The sequence below is a fragment of the Glycine soja genome, chromosome 4 (genome assembly GCF_004193775.1).
Source record: "Glycine soja cultivar W05 chromosome 4, ASM419377v2, whole genome shotgun sequence".
NCBI classification, from domain to species: domain Eukaryota; kingdom Viridiplantae; phylum Streptophyta; class Magnoliopsida; order Fabales; family Fabaceae; genus Glycine; species Glycine soja.
In genome coordinates this window covers 12,784,191-12,801,627 of record NC_041005.1, presented here as the reverse complement: position 1 = coordinate 12,801,627, position 17,437 = coordinate 12,784,191, and the positions used below count along the sequence as shown (strand labels likewise).

The following is a 17,437-nucleotide window of genomic DNA, read 5'->3' as shown; positions in this document are numbered from 1 at the left end:
AAGAGCCTAAAAGAGCGCACAATCATATTCCAATATAAGATTCACATCCTCTGCAATCAATATCTTCACAATGTGCGTCTATATCTCCCCATATTCTTTTTCCTTGAGTTTTTCATACCTCTCCTACATATATATTTTGATGGGCGGAAATCTCCCCAACAGAAAAATGGCTACTCAAAATATCCTTGGCACAACTTATTTTTACAATAATTAATTAGAATTAGAAAAATATAAGTATATAATCTTAACGTTAAGTTAAGGTAGATTACCTGAATTTGTGAAATGGTTGACTTAACAGACCTTTAACGATACTCAACACGTCCTTTATTCAATGTATACAAATAAAATGTGAGTTTAATTTCAGTTTTTTTTAAAAAAAAAATTACACTATCAACTTATAAAAAAATCAAGATAAGTATAGTTTTTAATATATTTATTCTAAAAATCAACAAATTAAGTTCTCGTAGTTTCAATTTTAGAGCCAAACATTCAATACAACATCAATTAAGCCCGTTCATATCAACAAAACACAAATATAAAAAAAGATTCGACCAAAGAGTAAAAGGGAAAAAAAAAAAAAACCAAAACAATGTACAATTCTGGCGTTTCGAATTAAAACCAGATTAGACATGGTGAGCACCACCAAGGGTATTTATTATTTTAGTAAATAAAATCAATAAATTTAATAATTAAAATATAGAAGGTATTTATTATTTCTATCATTAAATATTTTATTTGAAAGAACTTTTCTCAATTAAACAATTATCAATAAAAAAAAACTTAAATTTATTCTATTTCTAGCATCTACCGTTTGAATTGTCCTCCAAAGAAAAACAACCATTAATATTCACATCCTTTTTATTTAATGTATACAAATTAAATGTGAGTTTCATTTCAGTTTTTTTTTTAAAAAAATTTACAGTGTCAACTTATAAAAAATTAGGATAGATATTTTTTTAACATATTTATTATAAAAGCCAACATTCAATACAAACATTTAAGCCTTCATTCACCCAGATTTGTGACCCGACAATCATTAATTCATATCAACAAAACACAAACATAAAAAAATTCAACCAAAGAGTAAAAGCAAACAAAGAAACCAAAACAACATACAGTTCTGGCGTTTCGAATTAAAAATTGATCTAGCATGGTGAGCACCACCGAGAGGGCTATGAATCTTAAAATCAAATTTGGGCATGATGAGCGCCGCTATGGGTTTTGAATCTTAAAACCATATCAAGGCATTCGCCACACGCACACGGTGAGCAATGCCATAGAGCGGCCTCATGATCAAGGAGAACACCATTTGTCATCCTCTCAAGCATCGAATCAGATTGAGATCGAGATCGAGATCTGAAACCAGATTTGTGACCCGACAAGCATCAATTCATATCAACAAAACACAAACATAAAAAGATTCAACCAAAGAGTAAAAGCAAAAAAAAAAAAAACAAAGAAACCAAAACAACATACAGTTCTGGCGTTTCGAATTAAAAACAGATCTAGCATGGTGAGCACCACCCAGGGCTACGAATTTTAAAACCAAATTTGGGCATGATGAGCGTCGCAATGGGTTTTGAATCTTAAAACAAGATCAAGGCATTCACCACACACACACGGTGAGCAATGCCATAGAGCGGCCTCATGATCAAGGAGAAGACCATTTGTCATCCTCTCAAGCGTCAAATCAGATTGAGAATGAGATCAAGCTCGAGATCTGAAACCGGATATAAAATGCACGATATCAAGATTTATCTGTCTTCTCTTATGCTGCCCCTTTAAAATTATACAGTTTTGATGATTTTTAAAATTAAATGTTATCATTAAATATTAATATAGCAGTCATGGAGTGTTATTTTTATGGAACGACACAAGAACAACATGGGAAGGGACAACAGAGAAATCAAATTCATCGCATATGGGTTGCTTATAACTATGGATGACATAAGGTAGAGTCAAGACTTGGTCATGTTGAAGTGAGACTATGGTGCTTGATGGGTTTGTGGGGTTGCAAGGGTTTGTGGTTGGTGTTGGGTGGCGGATCTGGGCTATAGTTGGCTAGGGTGGTGTTGTAGTGAAGTTGATGGTGAGGCACTCAGTGAAAGAGGTTGAGGGAAAGAGTGAAAAGTTGAACATGTCATATTACGGTATTTAAGTTTGGAGGTCAGATTAGGAAAACAAAGAAAAAGAAAATTTTAGATATATTTTTAGTTCTTGTAATTTAGTATTTTTTTCTTTTATCCTTGCAAAAAAAATTGATTTTAGTATTTTCAAATTATATTTATTTTGTTTTATGTCCTTTAAGCAACTTAGATAATGATTTTTTTATTGTTCAAAGCGCTATGTAAACCACAAAAAAAACACAAAACAAACATAATTTATAAGATTAAAACAAAAAAGAATGCAATAATGAAAATAAAACTTGAAATTTAAATTTCTAAATAAATAATGTTAGTTTTTGGGTCACCACAAATTTTTAATGGACATGTCATTATTTAACTAACGATGAAGAACTGAAACAAACAAACTTTTTAATATATCAAAGATCCAAAACAAAGACAAAAATTACCATGAACCTAAAAGTTATTTAAATCATATTTAAATTGAATAACTCTTGTTGGACTCACATCCAATAAATACTTACATATTTTCAATCCAATATATCCATAGAATAAAATTCAAATTCTTAAAAAGTGGATGCCAATCAGAATTTTAAAAAATAGTTCAAAGTTATTTAATTTGATAAATTTAATTTTTTTTTATGTACCAAAAAGTGACACTATGTTTAATAAATAATAATTAATGTAATAATATGTTATATTAAACGAATGTAATAATTAATAATATATAATTTTTTATTGTAAAATGTTTTATAAACCAATTTGGTAAACAATAGTAAAAATAATAAAGTTTTAATTTAGAAAAATGTGTTTTGATGCCGATATTTTTGGTCAAATATTATCAAGGTGCTTATACTTTCAATTATAGTGTGTGAATGTCAAAAGTCATATTTATTAATTTTGGTAAAAAAAATTGTAGTCAATAACTATAATATTTTATCATATTACTGTAATTAATTATATTCTGTATTTAAAAAATGACAGTAATTCTCATGATATTCAATAAAAAAAGTAACTAACATGATATAAAAATAATGTTTATGAATAAAATATATTTATAATTCCTAATAAATACTCTAATTTTATGTTTACTTCCTAATAAAAATTTTCAATATAATACTACATTTATAACATTACACTTCTAAGTTGTTGGGAGATGTAAAACTCACTTTAGTGAATTCTGTCTTGAAAGGAATTAGGCTCTTACTATTGGTTGAGAGATATCATGGTGTTAAACAAACTATACAACTTTGATTAATTTGTGTTTAATTCTATATTGACATTTGCATGTATTCATGTAAGACAACATGACAAGATTGAAATGAAATTTTTCCAATTTTGAGTACAAACATTAAACCACATTTAATTTCACTTTACTGTCATTGTATACATTCCAATCTTCACAATCAAATGAAAGTATTTTTAAAATTAATTTTCTTATAAAGTCATATGAATTCTTCTTTGTTTTGATATAAACCACATGTATCCTCCATAACTGATTAAGCTCGAGCAAAGTAGATTTGGTTTGACTAATGCACCTAGTACTTTCATGAGATTGATGAACCATGTTTTAAGGGACTTTATTGGGAAATTTGTGGTGGTGTACTTTGATGATATTCTTATCTATAGCACTAGTCTTGATTTGCATGTTCAACATTTGCAATCTGTTTTAAGTGTGCTTAGGAAAGAAAAATTGTATGCCAACCTAGAAAAGTGCTCCTTTTGTACTGATCATGTGGTGTTTCTGGGTTTTGTTGTTAGTGCTGAGGGAGTACGGGTGGATGTGGAAAAGGTTAAGGCCATCCAAGAATGGCCAACACCTAAGACCCTGAGTGAGGTGAGGGGATTTCATGGTTTAGCAAGTTTCTATAGGAGATTTGTTAAGGATTTTAGTACATTGGCTGCTCCTCTAACTGAAGTTGTTAAGAAGAATGTGGGTTTCAAATGGGGTAAGAAACAAGAAGAGGCCTTTGCTGCCCTCAAACATAGGTTAACTAATGCACCCATTCTTGCTATGCCTAATTTTGCAAAATCATTTGAAATTGAGTGTGATGCGTCAAATGTGGGCATTGGGGCTGTTTTATTGCAAGAGGGACATCCGATAGCTTATTTTAGTGAAAAGTTAGGAGCCGCTGCCCTTAACTATTCAACTTATGATAAGGAATTGTATGCTTTGGTTAGGGCTTTACAAACTTGGCAGCATTACCTATTACCCAAAGAGTTTGTCATCCATAGTGATCACGAGTCCTTAAAATACTTAAAAGGCCAAGGAAAGCTTAATAAGAGGCATGCTAAGTGGGTAGAGTTTTTAGAGCAATTTCCATATGTCATCAAACATAAAAAGGGGAAAGGGAATGTAGTGGCTGATGCACTGTCTAGGAGACATGCTTTACTTGCTATGCTTGAAACTAAACTGTTTGGTCTCGAGTCTTTGAAAGACATGTATGTGCATGATGTGGACTTTGCTGAAATTTTTGTTGCATGTGAAAAGTTTTCTGAAAATGGTTACTATAGGCATAATGGATTCTTGTTTAAAGCAAATAAATTGTGTGTGCCTAAGTGTTCCATTAGAGAGTTGCTTGTGAGTGAATCACATGAGGGGGGGTTGATGGGACACTTTGGGGTTCAAAAGACCCTGGAAATTCTGCAAGAGCATTTCTTTTGGCCTCATATGAGGCGTGATGTGCATAAGTTTTGTGGTCATTGCATTGTGTGTAAACAAGCTAAATCTAAGGTTAAACCTCATGGACTGTATACTCCTTTGCCTGTTCCTGAATATCCTTGGACTGACATATCTATGGACTTTGTTTTGGGGCTGCCCAAAACCAAGAATGGAAAGGATTCTGTGTTTGTTGTTGTTGACAGGTTTTCTAAGATGGCACACTTCATCCCTTGCAAGAAAGTGGATGACGCTTGTCATGTGGCTGATTTGTTTTTCAAAGAAATAGTGCGGCTTCATGGATTACCGAGGAGCATTGTCAGTGATAGGGATGCAAAATTCCTTAGTCACTTTTGGAGGACCTTGTGGGGTAAGATTGGTACTAAATTGTTGTTTTCTACTACTTGTCACCCACAAACTGATGGTCAAACTGAGGTAGTCAATAGGACTTTAGGCACACTGCTTAGGACTGTTTTAAAGAAAAATCTTAAATCTTGGGAAGCCTGTTTGCCTCATGTTGAGTTTGCTTATAATCGGGCTGTCCATAGCACAACTAATTGTTCACCATTTGAGATAGTGTATGGATTTAATCCTTTGACTCCTCTTGATTTGTTGCCTATGCCTAACATTGCTATGTTTAAGCATAAGGATGCACAGGCTAAAGCTGAGTATGTGAAGAAGTTGCATGAGCAAGTGAAGGTTCAAATTGAAAAGAAAAATGCGAGCTATGCAAGGCAAGCCAACAAAAGCAGAAAGAAAGTCGTGCTTGAACCAGGTGATTGGGTTTGGGTACACCTGAGGAAGGAGAGGTTCCCAAAACACAGGAAGTCCAAGCTTCAACCTAGAGGAGACGGACCATTCCAAGTGTTGGAGAAGATCAACGACAATGCCTACAAGATTGACTTGCCTAGTGAGTATAATGTAAGTGCCACTTTCAATGTGTCTGATCTATCTCTTTTTGATGCAGATGGAGGAGCCTTGGATTTGAGGACAAATCCTTTTCAAGAAGGAGGGAGTGATGAGGACATAACCAAGGGCAAGGACCATGAAGCACTTGAAGGTCCCATGACCAGAGGCAGACTTAAACAAGCCCAACACGTCATAGAGACAAGGCTGGTCATTTGTATAGCTGCCATTGATGATGATTGAAGGCCCAAGTGGAGAAAGATGAAGGCCCAGAGGCAGAGGCACTACCAAGACTACTAATTGTTGTTGAAGACCCAAACTAACTTGAAGGCCCAAGTTAAATAAGTTTTTAGTTATAATTTATTTTTATTGTAATTTTGGCCCAAACTGTTTAGAAGGCCCATGTCTATTTTTATCTTTTCTTCAGATACACTATAAGTATTTGTTTTTGTTTTCAATAAAAGAAACTTTTGGCATTTTGATAAAATTTGGTGAGAGTTTCTCTCTGGGTTCCTTGTTGAACCAATTATCAGACTTATCAAGGTAATCCTTGTGGCGTCTACCCAGACTTATCTTCCTTCACCGGAAGTGGCGTCTACCCTGACTTATCTTCCTTCACTGGAAGTGGCGTCTACCCAGACTTATCTTCCTTCACTGGAAGTGGCGTCTACCCTGACTTATCTTCCTTCACCGGAAGTGGCGTCATCCAAACCTTCGTAGCCTGTATCAAACGATCCGCTCCTACTCAGGTTCACATCACCCACTATAAGATTAAAAAATGTCTAAATGATCAAGTTTTTAGCATAGTTGTATATCAAGACTCAAATTTGAAATCAGACATGGAAACACGACGGTACGGAGATAAGTATGTGATTCTCTAACCTTATCTCTCCTTCACCAAACCTATCCTCGTCCCCGTTCCCAGCGGGTATGAATTTTTTTTTATCCTCGTCCTCATTGGCGATTGAGTATACCCACCCCATACCTGTCCTTGCCCAATAATTTTAAATAAATAATTTTTTGCTAAAAAAACAAAAAAATAATTCTTAAAAAAATGGAAAACAAGTAAATATGTTATTTATTCAACGAGTCAAGTTTAGATGGTCAACTAGTCATAACCCAATATAAAATCCTATCTCTAAAAATTTTCCTATGAAAATCATATTTCTATCACCATAAAACTATCCAAAAACATGAGACTTGAGAAAGAGATCATAATCCCTTAGACTTATGTTTACCTTAGAGTTTTAGTTTCAATCTTAAAAAAATAAACAATGATTAGTAAGTATGGAAGTTTAATAAAAGTAATTATGTAATATGTCTAATATAAATTAAGAGTAATTTAGTAATTATATTATTGGTATGGGAACGGGTGAGTACATATCCATACCGTCCTCTTCAAAAAAAACTTGTATTACCCATACCAGCACTTGCACCTTTCAAAGTGAAAATTTTCCATCAAAGTCAAGACAGATACGGGACGATACCCATGAATATGGGTTTGTTTGTCATTTCTACTTGAAACCAATAATTAATAGATATTAACTATCTACTTTTAATTTTATAAATTTATTCATAAAATAATAATATAACTAATTTTGCCCTTTGAGTGATAATTCGTTATTAGATCTTTTGTAATTAAGATGTATCTGCATTAGGCATGGATAATGATAAGATTAAAATAAAGATAAGATTTATTTCATATATTTTTTGGGGCCTAGGACAGTCAAGAATTGTAGACCAATATCTCAATATACAGTCAATAGACCAATCTCTCAAGGGTGTTGCTAGGTGCACCCAGCAATTACCTGAAGTACCAAAGATGCCCTTCATTAAAAAAAATAGAAAAAGCTATTAATAAAAAAAAACATTCTTTAGTGCACCCAGCATTTCAAAATTTTCCTCCTCCGCGCAATTCCTTTCTTCTCCTCCGGCGGTTCCTCCATTCCTCCATTGGCACCCTCCACAAAGCTTTTTCGTTGCCTTCCGCTATCTAGGTTAGTGTTCTAACCTCATTTCTCTTTGAATAGCGTAGGCTGGCCTTAGGTTAGACGACATTTGTGAGGAATTTTTTGCACGAGGTTGAAGACAAAGTTCTTCCGTGTGGCCGTAAGCTTCTTTCGCGCATGAAAGACGCTTCATTTGTGTCTAGCAGAAGATGTTTCTTCCGCGGATATCCGCGGAAGAAGTTTCTTCCGCGTGATCCAGTGGAAGAACCTTCTTCCGCACGTTAAAAACGAAACGTCTTTCACTCGCAGAAGAACCTTCTTCCGCAGGCAGGCAATATATCCCGCAGAAGAATGTTCTTCCGCAGGCCCGATTTGTCATCCACGGAAGAACTGTCTTCCGTGTACCCGCGGAAGAACCTTCTTCCGCAGCCCTCTTTTTTATTGTATATTGGTTTTTTTTGTTTAAATTATGACTGAACCATCATTTTATTGATATTATTAGTTTTTTATTTATTTATTTGCTATTTCAATTTGTATATGTATATGAGAAATGACAAATTGATGCCTTTGATATATGATTTACATGCTTTATGTCTAGATATTGTGTAAGGCTATTTGTTGACTAATGAACCTAAGCTGTGAAATCCTAACCAATACCTAATCTCAATTTTCATTCCAAAGTTAACAAAAAGAGTGTCTATAAGGCTATTTTTTCACTAATGAACCTAAGGTGAGGTGGCTAAGCAGATGAACAAAGCTCCCCCTTATTCATCAACAACTAAGAAGCCTACTCCACATGCGAGTGGTTGAGGAGCAATGAACAAAACTCCCCCTTAATTTTCCACTATGATGGCTATGACAACCTGTTATGAACATTTGTGTAGCATCAAGTTTTAGGCCTAGACACAAATACTTTTTGTGACCTATAGTGAAAGCAAGAGGCAGACTCATCCTTAACAAGAGCCCCACCTAGAGTCATATCATATATCAAAGAAGCTTCAACATTTAATCTATCATTCATGTCAAATAATATGTAACCTTTGTTAAGAGTAAAGACTCAACCCAAGGGAAATAAGACAAGACTAAATAATATGTCAAGACCTTGTCTCTGAATGACTTTTGTTAATTATGCCACAGCATCTTGACCAAACCTATTTAAACAACAACAACACTGAGTTTAATTGCAAAGGTGAAAGAATAGTAGTTTCATGAATCTAAACCCTCCATTCTCCAAAATCATTAGTTCCAACCATATTAACAAGTAGTAAATAAATAAGAACTTAAAGCTATGAATGACTTTCTGAACTAAATATAAACTACAATGGCCTTTGTCTGTCACCTATGTCTGTCACCATTTTGAAAATTACGAAAATATAAGTACATGTTCCCTCATAGTCACTGTGTTGGTAAGAAACAATATATCACCTTCTAAGTTGGTCTAGAAGCTTGATGAAAGAAATACCAAACGATTTAATTATTCAATTTCAGCTTGTAGTTGCTTAATCGAAATGTTTGACATTTGTTCCCTTCTCAAATCACCTGCAAGACTTGTCTCCAAAGAATGTAACTGAGACACAAATGATTTTGAATATATAAATTTTATTAGGACAAAAACTATATGTTTACATTATCTTCACATCACGCCACCATCATTTGGAAATAAATGTTGAGCCTAAGATTGTTCCCATATCCCTTACGGGACCATATTTAGGTATTAGTATTTTAGCCCACAATGCCTATCCTTTTTTAAGCAGAGGCCACTTCCATTTCACAATTAACTACCTTATTTAACTAATTGAATTAAATCTTTGAAAGATAAATGAGGATAGTAGTTGGTTGATATAGAAAAGATAAATGAGCTATGAAAGGACAAATCCTTGGGGGAGAAGGAGAAGGAGAATTCTTTCTCCTAAATTCTTTCTCCTATCTTCAAAATACTTAACCAAACAAGAAAAAGAATAGACACACGCAGAAATTAGTAAAGACAAAGCTTTGTTACCAATTATATCAATTTGTCCTGAACATCAACTGCCATGTAGTTGACAATCTCCCCACTTGTGTGACTCTACTTGGTTGAGAATGATTTTAGTTAGATGTTCACATATTTGAGATTAAGAATCAAGAATTAAGATTAAGATTCCCGTTGAATAATTCAAAATCACATTTAAATACCAGCTAACATCATTTTAGTTAGATGTTCACATATTTGAATTGAAAGAACAAGTAACTTTTGTATTAGAAAAAAAAAACTGAATTTTGCTATTAACTTGCTTTTATAAGGAAAACATCCCAACATAAATCACTTCACTTCAAGCTCAATTTTAACTAAAATCAGTTTCATTCAAAATTGATTTTGCCAATTCTCACACAAGCATACACTAAATGTTCTTCATGATTTTAGATCATGGTTAGAACACGAGGTTTAGGTCGTGCCTTAGGAACTAGTAGAGGTAGAGACATGAGTCAGGATGCGCATCAGCCTGAAGTTTCTCGGCATCGTAGGCCTACTGCTTCAGTACATAGGCAATGGGTTCATGTGACTGAGGATGTTACTCAGACACCTGAGGATGTGCCTCAGTTGAATGAGGATGTTCCCCATGTGTCTGACGCTACTCCGGAGATGACAGGAGCCGTTGATGCTGCGGATGCAGAGGAAGTGGCTAGTGATGGTAGCTTGGGTTCACCTCCTACTGATGAGGGATTCCCTTGTGGGCCACGCGACCCATCAGTTTTGACTGGTTTTGCTGAGCACGTCGCACACAGCATCTAGAGTGGAGAGGTACGTATATTTCGACGTTGAGTAATTACATGATAATTATTTATAGTTGGATTGTTTTTGATATAGACATTATTATAAACTGTTATTCAATTTAGGAACGACCTAATCTGAAGTTTGTCTCCCATGGTAGAAAAGTAGATAAATTTGGGAGACTAGCGCCTGAGATGGAAGGCATGATTGCAGCCACCGGATTGAGTCCACTGATCCTGGACTTATATCCGCCTTCGTCGAGAGGTGGCATAGGGAGACCAACACCTTCCACCTGCCAGCATGAGAGTTGACAATCACTCTGGATGATGTTTTGTCACTCCTACACCTTCCCATCACTGGCGCACTGCATGCCTTCGAGCCACTGGTTACTTTTGATGCGGTGGGGCTTTTGACAGAGCTGCTTGAGGTCACCCCTGAGAAGGCTACAGCTGAGACCCATCAGGCTGGTGGGCCTCATGTTTGGTTGTCTTGGCTTCGGGACGTGTATCAGAGCAGGTGCCGGGCCAGACAGTGAGTTGTAGCAGCCCGCATGTATCTCCTCCACTTGGTCGATTACACTTTTTTCGCTAACAAGAGTGCAACGTTCATGTCGTGCACCTGTAAGCTTTCAGGGACCTGGCCCAAGCAGGGGGATTCTTTTGGGGAACGGCTGCATTGGTCCACTTGTAAGAGCATCTGAATGAGGCGTCGCAGACCCCTACACGGCAGATGGCGGGTTACATTACACTACTTCAGGTAAGCATTGTTACTTATAATTTAAATTGAACTAGCATTCAATCCATGTTTTTTTATTGATGTTGACTTTGTGTTTGTAGTGCTGGATATACGAGCACTTTCTGACGGTGCATCAGTGCATCATTGATGATGCTTATGCTGAGGCAAGCCCACGTGCCTCCAGGTGGCTTACGAGTAAGGCTCATATGACGAGGATCAAGAGAGCCCAATACCGGGCACGTATAAAAGCCCTGACCGTGACTAACGTGTTCTGGATGCCCTATGCTGAGCACCGAGGAGTTAAGGGCTTTGACTTGATCTCGGCGTACACGGGCCAGCTCAGATGGGGTCAGATTGTCGTCTACGTTCGACCAGAGCGGGTTGTTCGACAATTCAGGTACATTCAGACCGTCCCTCCGCCGCCAATTCGTGATTCGTTGACAGATGCTGATATAGACGGTCAGTGGCTGCACTTTTCAGACCATCTAGTACCTGCGGGGGAGATCTGTGCAGTTCCTGTCCAGGTGGCACCAGATTACATGGATTGGTTTTTTTGGATTTTGCACCCGTTCGTCACGCCGACCGAGGACAATGCTGAGCTGAGACATCCGCCTACCCCACATGATGAGGAGTTCGTCAAGCCACCTATCCCGGAGGTTTCAATTGCATCCGATCTCCCTACGTATTCAGTGGTAAGCAAAAATTGTGTACTTTTTCATAATTTAAATTTTTTAAAAATGTGATACTGACTTTGTTATTTTGACTGTGACAGGTTGACTACCAAGGATGTCAAGGGATGGCTGAGGATTTAGGAGCGATTGCTGAGGATTTGGAGCGGGTCATCAACCTCAGGATGGTCATTGAAGGCACTGACTTATATGCCATCATGGCTCGTTACATGAGGAGAGTTAGAGGTGACGCCGCATATGGAAATCTTAGGCCGCGACAAAGACGCCGCATAGATTAGGATTTATATTTTTATTGTATTTAAAGTTTTAATGGGCGCTATTTCTCATGTGTGCACGTCAAGGAACTCAAAAAAAATAAAAGCGTCAAAATTATTAGTTATTTTTTTTTAAAATGAAGTAATTATACAAATTTATTCATAAAAGTTAAAAAAACAATAAATTAGTACCAACGACATTAAGCATCCGTTTTTCATATATAATACACATAACAAATCGACAAAGACTTGTTTACACACTAACACATTACATTCAGTTGAACGTGATGGACACAAATATAATTTGCATGAAACACCACAAAATATAACTAGCATTCAATCCTGCAACGACGTAACCACCTCGTCCTCATTTTCCATAACCGGTTTACTAAAGAGAGCCAAAATTTCTATTGGCACAAATTGTTTCCAGTAATTGGACTCTACCAACACCTTCAGCATGTCGTCATCAGATTTCATCTCAATAACTTTAAATTTTAAAACTTTGTCAGAATACTCCAAATGAGCAGGTTCTCGAAAAAACAAACGCCTTAACAGTTGGGATTCATGAATCCCATGAGGAGGATTCCCTTTAGATACTACTTGCTTGATCAAATCCTTCAGTTCATCTATGGTACATCCTTTTGGAATATCAAATTTTTGGGGATTTTTTCCTATGAACGTGTAACCTAGAAAGTTGTTTTGGCGTGGCATGTTCCACCTTCCGTTGTAATACAAAACCGCATCATGAGTAGGGGTCATAGTGCGTTCAAGTTTAAAATTTCATCTGGTGTTCTATCAATGGTGCATAACAACTCAGTCGGTCCAACACATGAAAATCGATCATTACAAATTAACATTGTGTTCACATCCATGTCATCTTTCAATTGCATACATTGGAAGTGAATTTTGTTACCTGTATCTTCCAGTGGTCACCGGTAATGAATTTCATCCACAACTTAATTGTCGTTTAGCTGAAGGGTGTTGTGTATTATGCTTTTAAGAGTTGAAAAATCACACATGTTTGGTACTCGCATGGGCACTGGAGTAGAACTTTGAAAATAAACCCCACACTCGTTGTGAATGACGGTTCCATTTGGAAAAATGAAGGCCAACCTTGAATTGACGATCGTCTGGGAGGAAGTTTCTCCTAAGAATGCCATTGTTTGTCGAATGTTTTTTTTTACTGAATGTGAATACCGCTTGATGTTGAGTAAGATGGACCTGGCCATGTCTTATTTATATACATGGCATGCAGGTGCGTGGCTTCACTTTTAACAGACTCGTGACCATTTTTTGTTTTTAAGTTTACAAGTAAAGCAATGTCGTGTCACGTCCTTCAGTGTCGTGTCACATCAATCAATGACAACCACGTAACTGCTTTTAAATAGACCAGCTGATCGATTTGTTCACGCAACAATTCATTAGTATTTCAATACTAACATGTTACATCAACACAAATCCAATTGTAAATACAGATACATAAATGTTACAACTTCACTGTTTGCTTAGGTCTACGTGCATTGTTTTAATTGTCATTAGGCTTAAGTAGTGTTGCATTCTACCTACGTATGCAGTTGGCCACTGTTTTGCCTGAGGATATGAATTGCTTGACCACAACAACACCATAGGCGGTAAGGGACAAATGAGATAAACCTGTTGTAAGTGAAATAACAATAATAAGTTAAACGAACAACCCAACTTATTGACTAATTGAAAATATTTGAGTAAACGAATTTTCAATGGACCTGAACAAAATGACTTCCAAACACATGACCAACGCATATCATGCGGTGCGTAGAAGTATCGGGTGGTGGTTGACTTTTGAGAGGAAAAAATGTGAAGCTTTATTATCGTGACAACGATACAAGGATTACATTATATCTTGACGCGATGACATATCTCATCTCCGTTATATCCATCCATTTGTCCACACTAATCCAAATCCCAAAAAACATACATGTGTCACTCATGTAAACATTATTTATAAAAAAAAAAGAAGCATAAACAACATACCTTGGATAACCCATCCACATGTAGGGACAACCTCAGCTGTTCAAATCTCTTCGTGCCACCAAGGAGCTTTATGTAGTCTTGCGACCATTTGCCAAGTTCTTTAATCAATTCGTTGCGAATCACGGCCCAAGATTCTTCTCCCATATCTAACAAAGTTGCAACTGACCGATATCCACAGTTACCATCCGCTTTCACATCAACAACGTCCTCAATGAAACCCTGCATAAATGGCGCAAATTGATCCAACATCAGGATCATCCTTGCTAGCTTTGGTGGTTCAGAATATGATGCACTGCGTCTGACTGAAGTGTTGCTGTTTTGAACTGAATGATAAGCATCAACATACTCCCAATATGACGGATCATGCTTTGTCGATCTTTGGCTTCTCTTGATCAATTTCTTCGGTGCACCTTTGGTGTTAACCTTCGACGGAGGAGGACACATGGAGTTCTCATCGGGAAATGCAAATTCTCAAAGTTTACTCTTGAAAGTAACTTTGCCCCAGACATCAAGTTCCTCAAACCTTTTATATATTCTATCCATCTCTTCCTTGATGCTTACTTCAGCCTCACAAAGTCCCTGGTCTAAAAAACTAAGTCTCCTCCAGTACATATGGACTGCATCGAGTGGAATGCTGCCACCATCATACCTTTGTAGCTCACATGCACAAGGAAGACCTAGCGTGGTTCTCAAGACACAACCACAAGAAGATGGATTGTCTCTGAAATGACGTACACGCTCAAACTCATACGAAATTTCATTTAAAGTGTACCTTAAAATCATTTCCAAAAGCCTCTTGTATAAGATTTTTTAAAAAACATGTCCAACGACATGCGTACTTGTTTCGAATGATGCTCTAATTTCAATGTGTTGCAGCGTGATCATGTTGTTCATTACATCCTAAACACTACAGAGGTCTCCAACGCTATTATGTAATACCCTTTTCAGAGTCCAATGAGCAAATTCAACCCTACATTTAAAACACACAACAGACAAGACAAATTAATAACAATCATGTTCCTAACAATCATTTAAAGAAAATTGACAAAAATAATAAAACATGTAAATACCTATTTGTTGTTGTGTTGCCTAGGTGCATCACCTTATTCGTCCAGGCCGTGATAAATTTCTCCTTGTGTGGGACAATCCATGTCTCACATACATAGTCAACAAACATTGGCCACGAGGAACACGCTACTTGAAACCTTTGAAGGTGCTCAGGGAACTGCTGTTCCGAAGGACAATCTACCAGAGTACCCCAGCTATCCATTACATAGTCCCAGGCATTTTTTTGACCAATTAGCGATTTGCACTTTGCCTTCACATTCTTGTCTATGTGAAACCTGCACAACAAGTGTGTACTCTCCGGAAACACAATTTCCAGTGCATTCATGAGGGCTAGGTCTCTATCTGTGACAATAACAATAGGGAGGCGATCGTTTCTTAAAAACAGGCCTCGAAACCGTTCCAATGCCCATACAAGATTGTTCACACACTCACCCTCCAGGTATGCAAACCCAGCAAAGAAAATCATCTCTGTTGGTGTCACCCCCACAAAGTCAAGCAATGGGAGTCTATACCTATTTATTTTGTAGGTATTGTCTATCAAAAAAACAAGATGACACGCATTACATAACTTAACTGCATCTGGGTGACACCAAAACAAATCATGCACCACAACTTCATCCTTCAATCTATGCCAATGAATGTATTGATCACGTTCAAGAAGCCTCATTAGGTGTTGCATTTCAGTGTTATCTCCTCTGATTGAAGAACGATATGCACTTCTTGCATTCTAGATTTGTTTGATTATGGTGCAACTATTAGCGTTGTGCTCCTTCAACGTTAGCAGGATGTTTTTTGGTTTCACATTCGACTTTGTCATGTCAGCAATGATATTCTTCTCATCATTTGTCAATCTCCCAGCATATGAATGTCCAACTAAGGTCTTCGCCAATTCGTGGTTGTGAATCCCACAGATCAACTTCACCATCCAACCTTCTCCTCTATGCACTGGTTTCCCATGAATCTTGAAGGGACAACCACATTTCCTAGTGCCAGTGTCTCTTCAAACAAATTATTTCTTCCTACTCTTGTACTCACCGCTCCTTTCACACCCAATTAACACAAATTAAGTTCTTCCTCTACTACCAATATATGTATCAGACCTCATAATTACTGCAACAAAACCATTTTCATGGACAACCGTTCGAGCCCACTGCAAAACGTCGTCTCGGGTTGCAAAGACCTACAACACAACCCCGAGATATTACTTTTTACACAAATCATACGTTAAACCAACGATTGAAACTGATCAACATGATTACCTGAGAAGTATTAAAAGTGTCTGAACAATCGGCATGTCCTTCATTCACACCAAAATGTTGTTCATCTTCAAAATTCATATCAACTTCTTCAGACATCGTATTGTAATATGCCCATTGATCTTCATCCATCTTAATTCAAACTATAACTATCACCTAATTCAACATTCAACTAAATAATTTAAACAATACAACAACCTAAATAAATTGACAAACTATGAACATCGACTAATTCAACATTGAACAACCTAATACAAATATTTTATCTACATCTACATCAATAATTTAACAACAACCAAATTCAACTTTTAATTACCTAATTTCAAAATTATAACTACATAGTTCGTATCACCAAAAAATACTTCAACCTAAACAAAAAAATCAACACTTCAACCAACTAATATAATAATATCTTATGTATTTTATATGTTTGACATACATTACAAATACAATTAACCAATATAACATACAAAATAATCTATAAAAATAAAAAACCATAAAACAAATTAACTCACAAAATAAACAACCATACACACAAAAGCTATAAAAAAATGTACCTTAGTCGACAAATAACACAACAAAACAGAGCTTTCTAACTTCACCACACCCCAAACTCTCTCAAAGCTCCAAATACCGCACAACACAACCACGGAGAAACAAAGAAAGCAACAATGTAACCAAAAAACAAATAAACCAGGTTTTTATAAAAAAAACACATTCAGGGATATTTTCAGATTTTTGAAAAATTATTGGATACACCATCAATGTTGCTAGGTACCCCTAGCAACATGGCTCTCAATATACACAAGTCCATTTAAAGAAATGTCCTTTCTCAATCATACAACAACATTTTTCCATTTGTTAGTTTAATATAATCTCATCTCAATTTTTTTTAAATTTTAACAAAAAAAAAGTATATCTAATTTTGATTAATCTAGTAATATATAAATCCTCATTTGTGAAATAATATGGTTACATATCAGCTGTCATATCTTTCACCACATTACATGGTTTGCTGATGTGTATATAAGACTTT

The 17,437-nt window shown here is 36.2% G+C and overlaps 1 protein-coding gene and 1 long non-coding RNA gene across 2 annotated transcripts; one reads left to right on the top strand and one right to left on the bottom strand.

Annotated features, from left to right (window-relative positions):
• Positions 1 to 945: 945 nt before the first annotated feature.
• Positions 946 to 1,819, bottom strand: LOC114409370. The gene is made up of 2 exons (XR_003666060.1): positions 1,477 to 1,819; positions 946 to 1,356 (listed from the first exon to the last, which is right to left on the bottom strand). It is a non-coding gene; the product is annotated as an uncharacterized LOC114409370 (long non-coding RNA).
• Positions 1,820 to 11,115: 9,296 nt separating this feature from the next.
• LOC114410570 lies at positions 11,116 to 12,088 on the top strand. Its single transcript, XM_028374544.1, has 3 exons — positions 11,116 to 11,142; positions 11,223 to 11,813; positions 11,894 to 12,088. The coding sequence occupies exons 1-3, from the start codon at positions 11,116 to 11,118 to the stop codon at positions 12,086 to 12,088; spliced, it is 813 nt and encodes a 270-aa protein (XP_028230345.1).
• Positions 12,089 to 17,437: the final 5,349 nt, after the last annotated feature.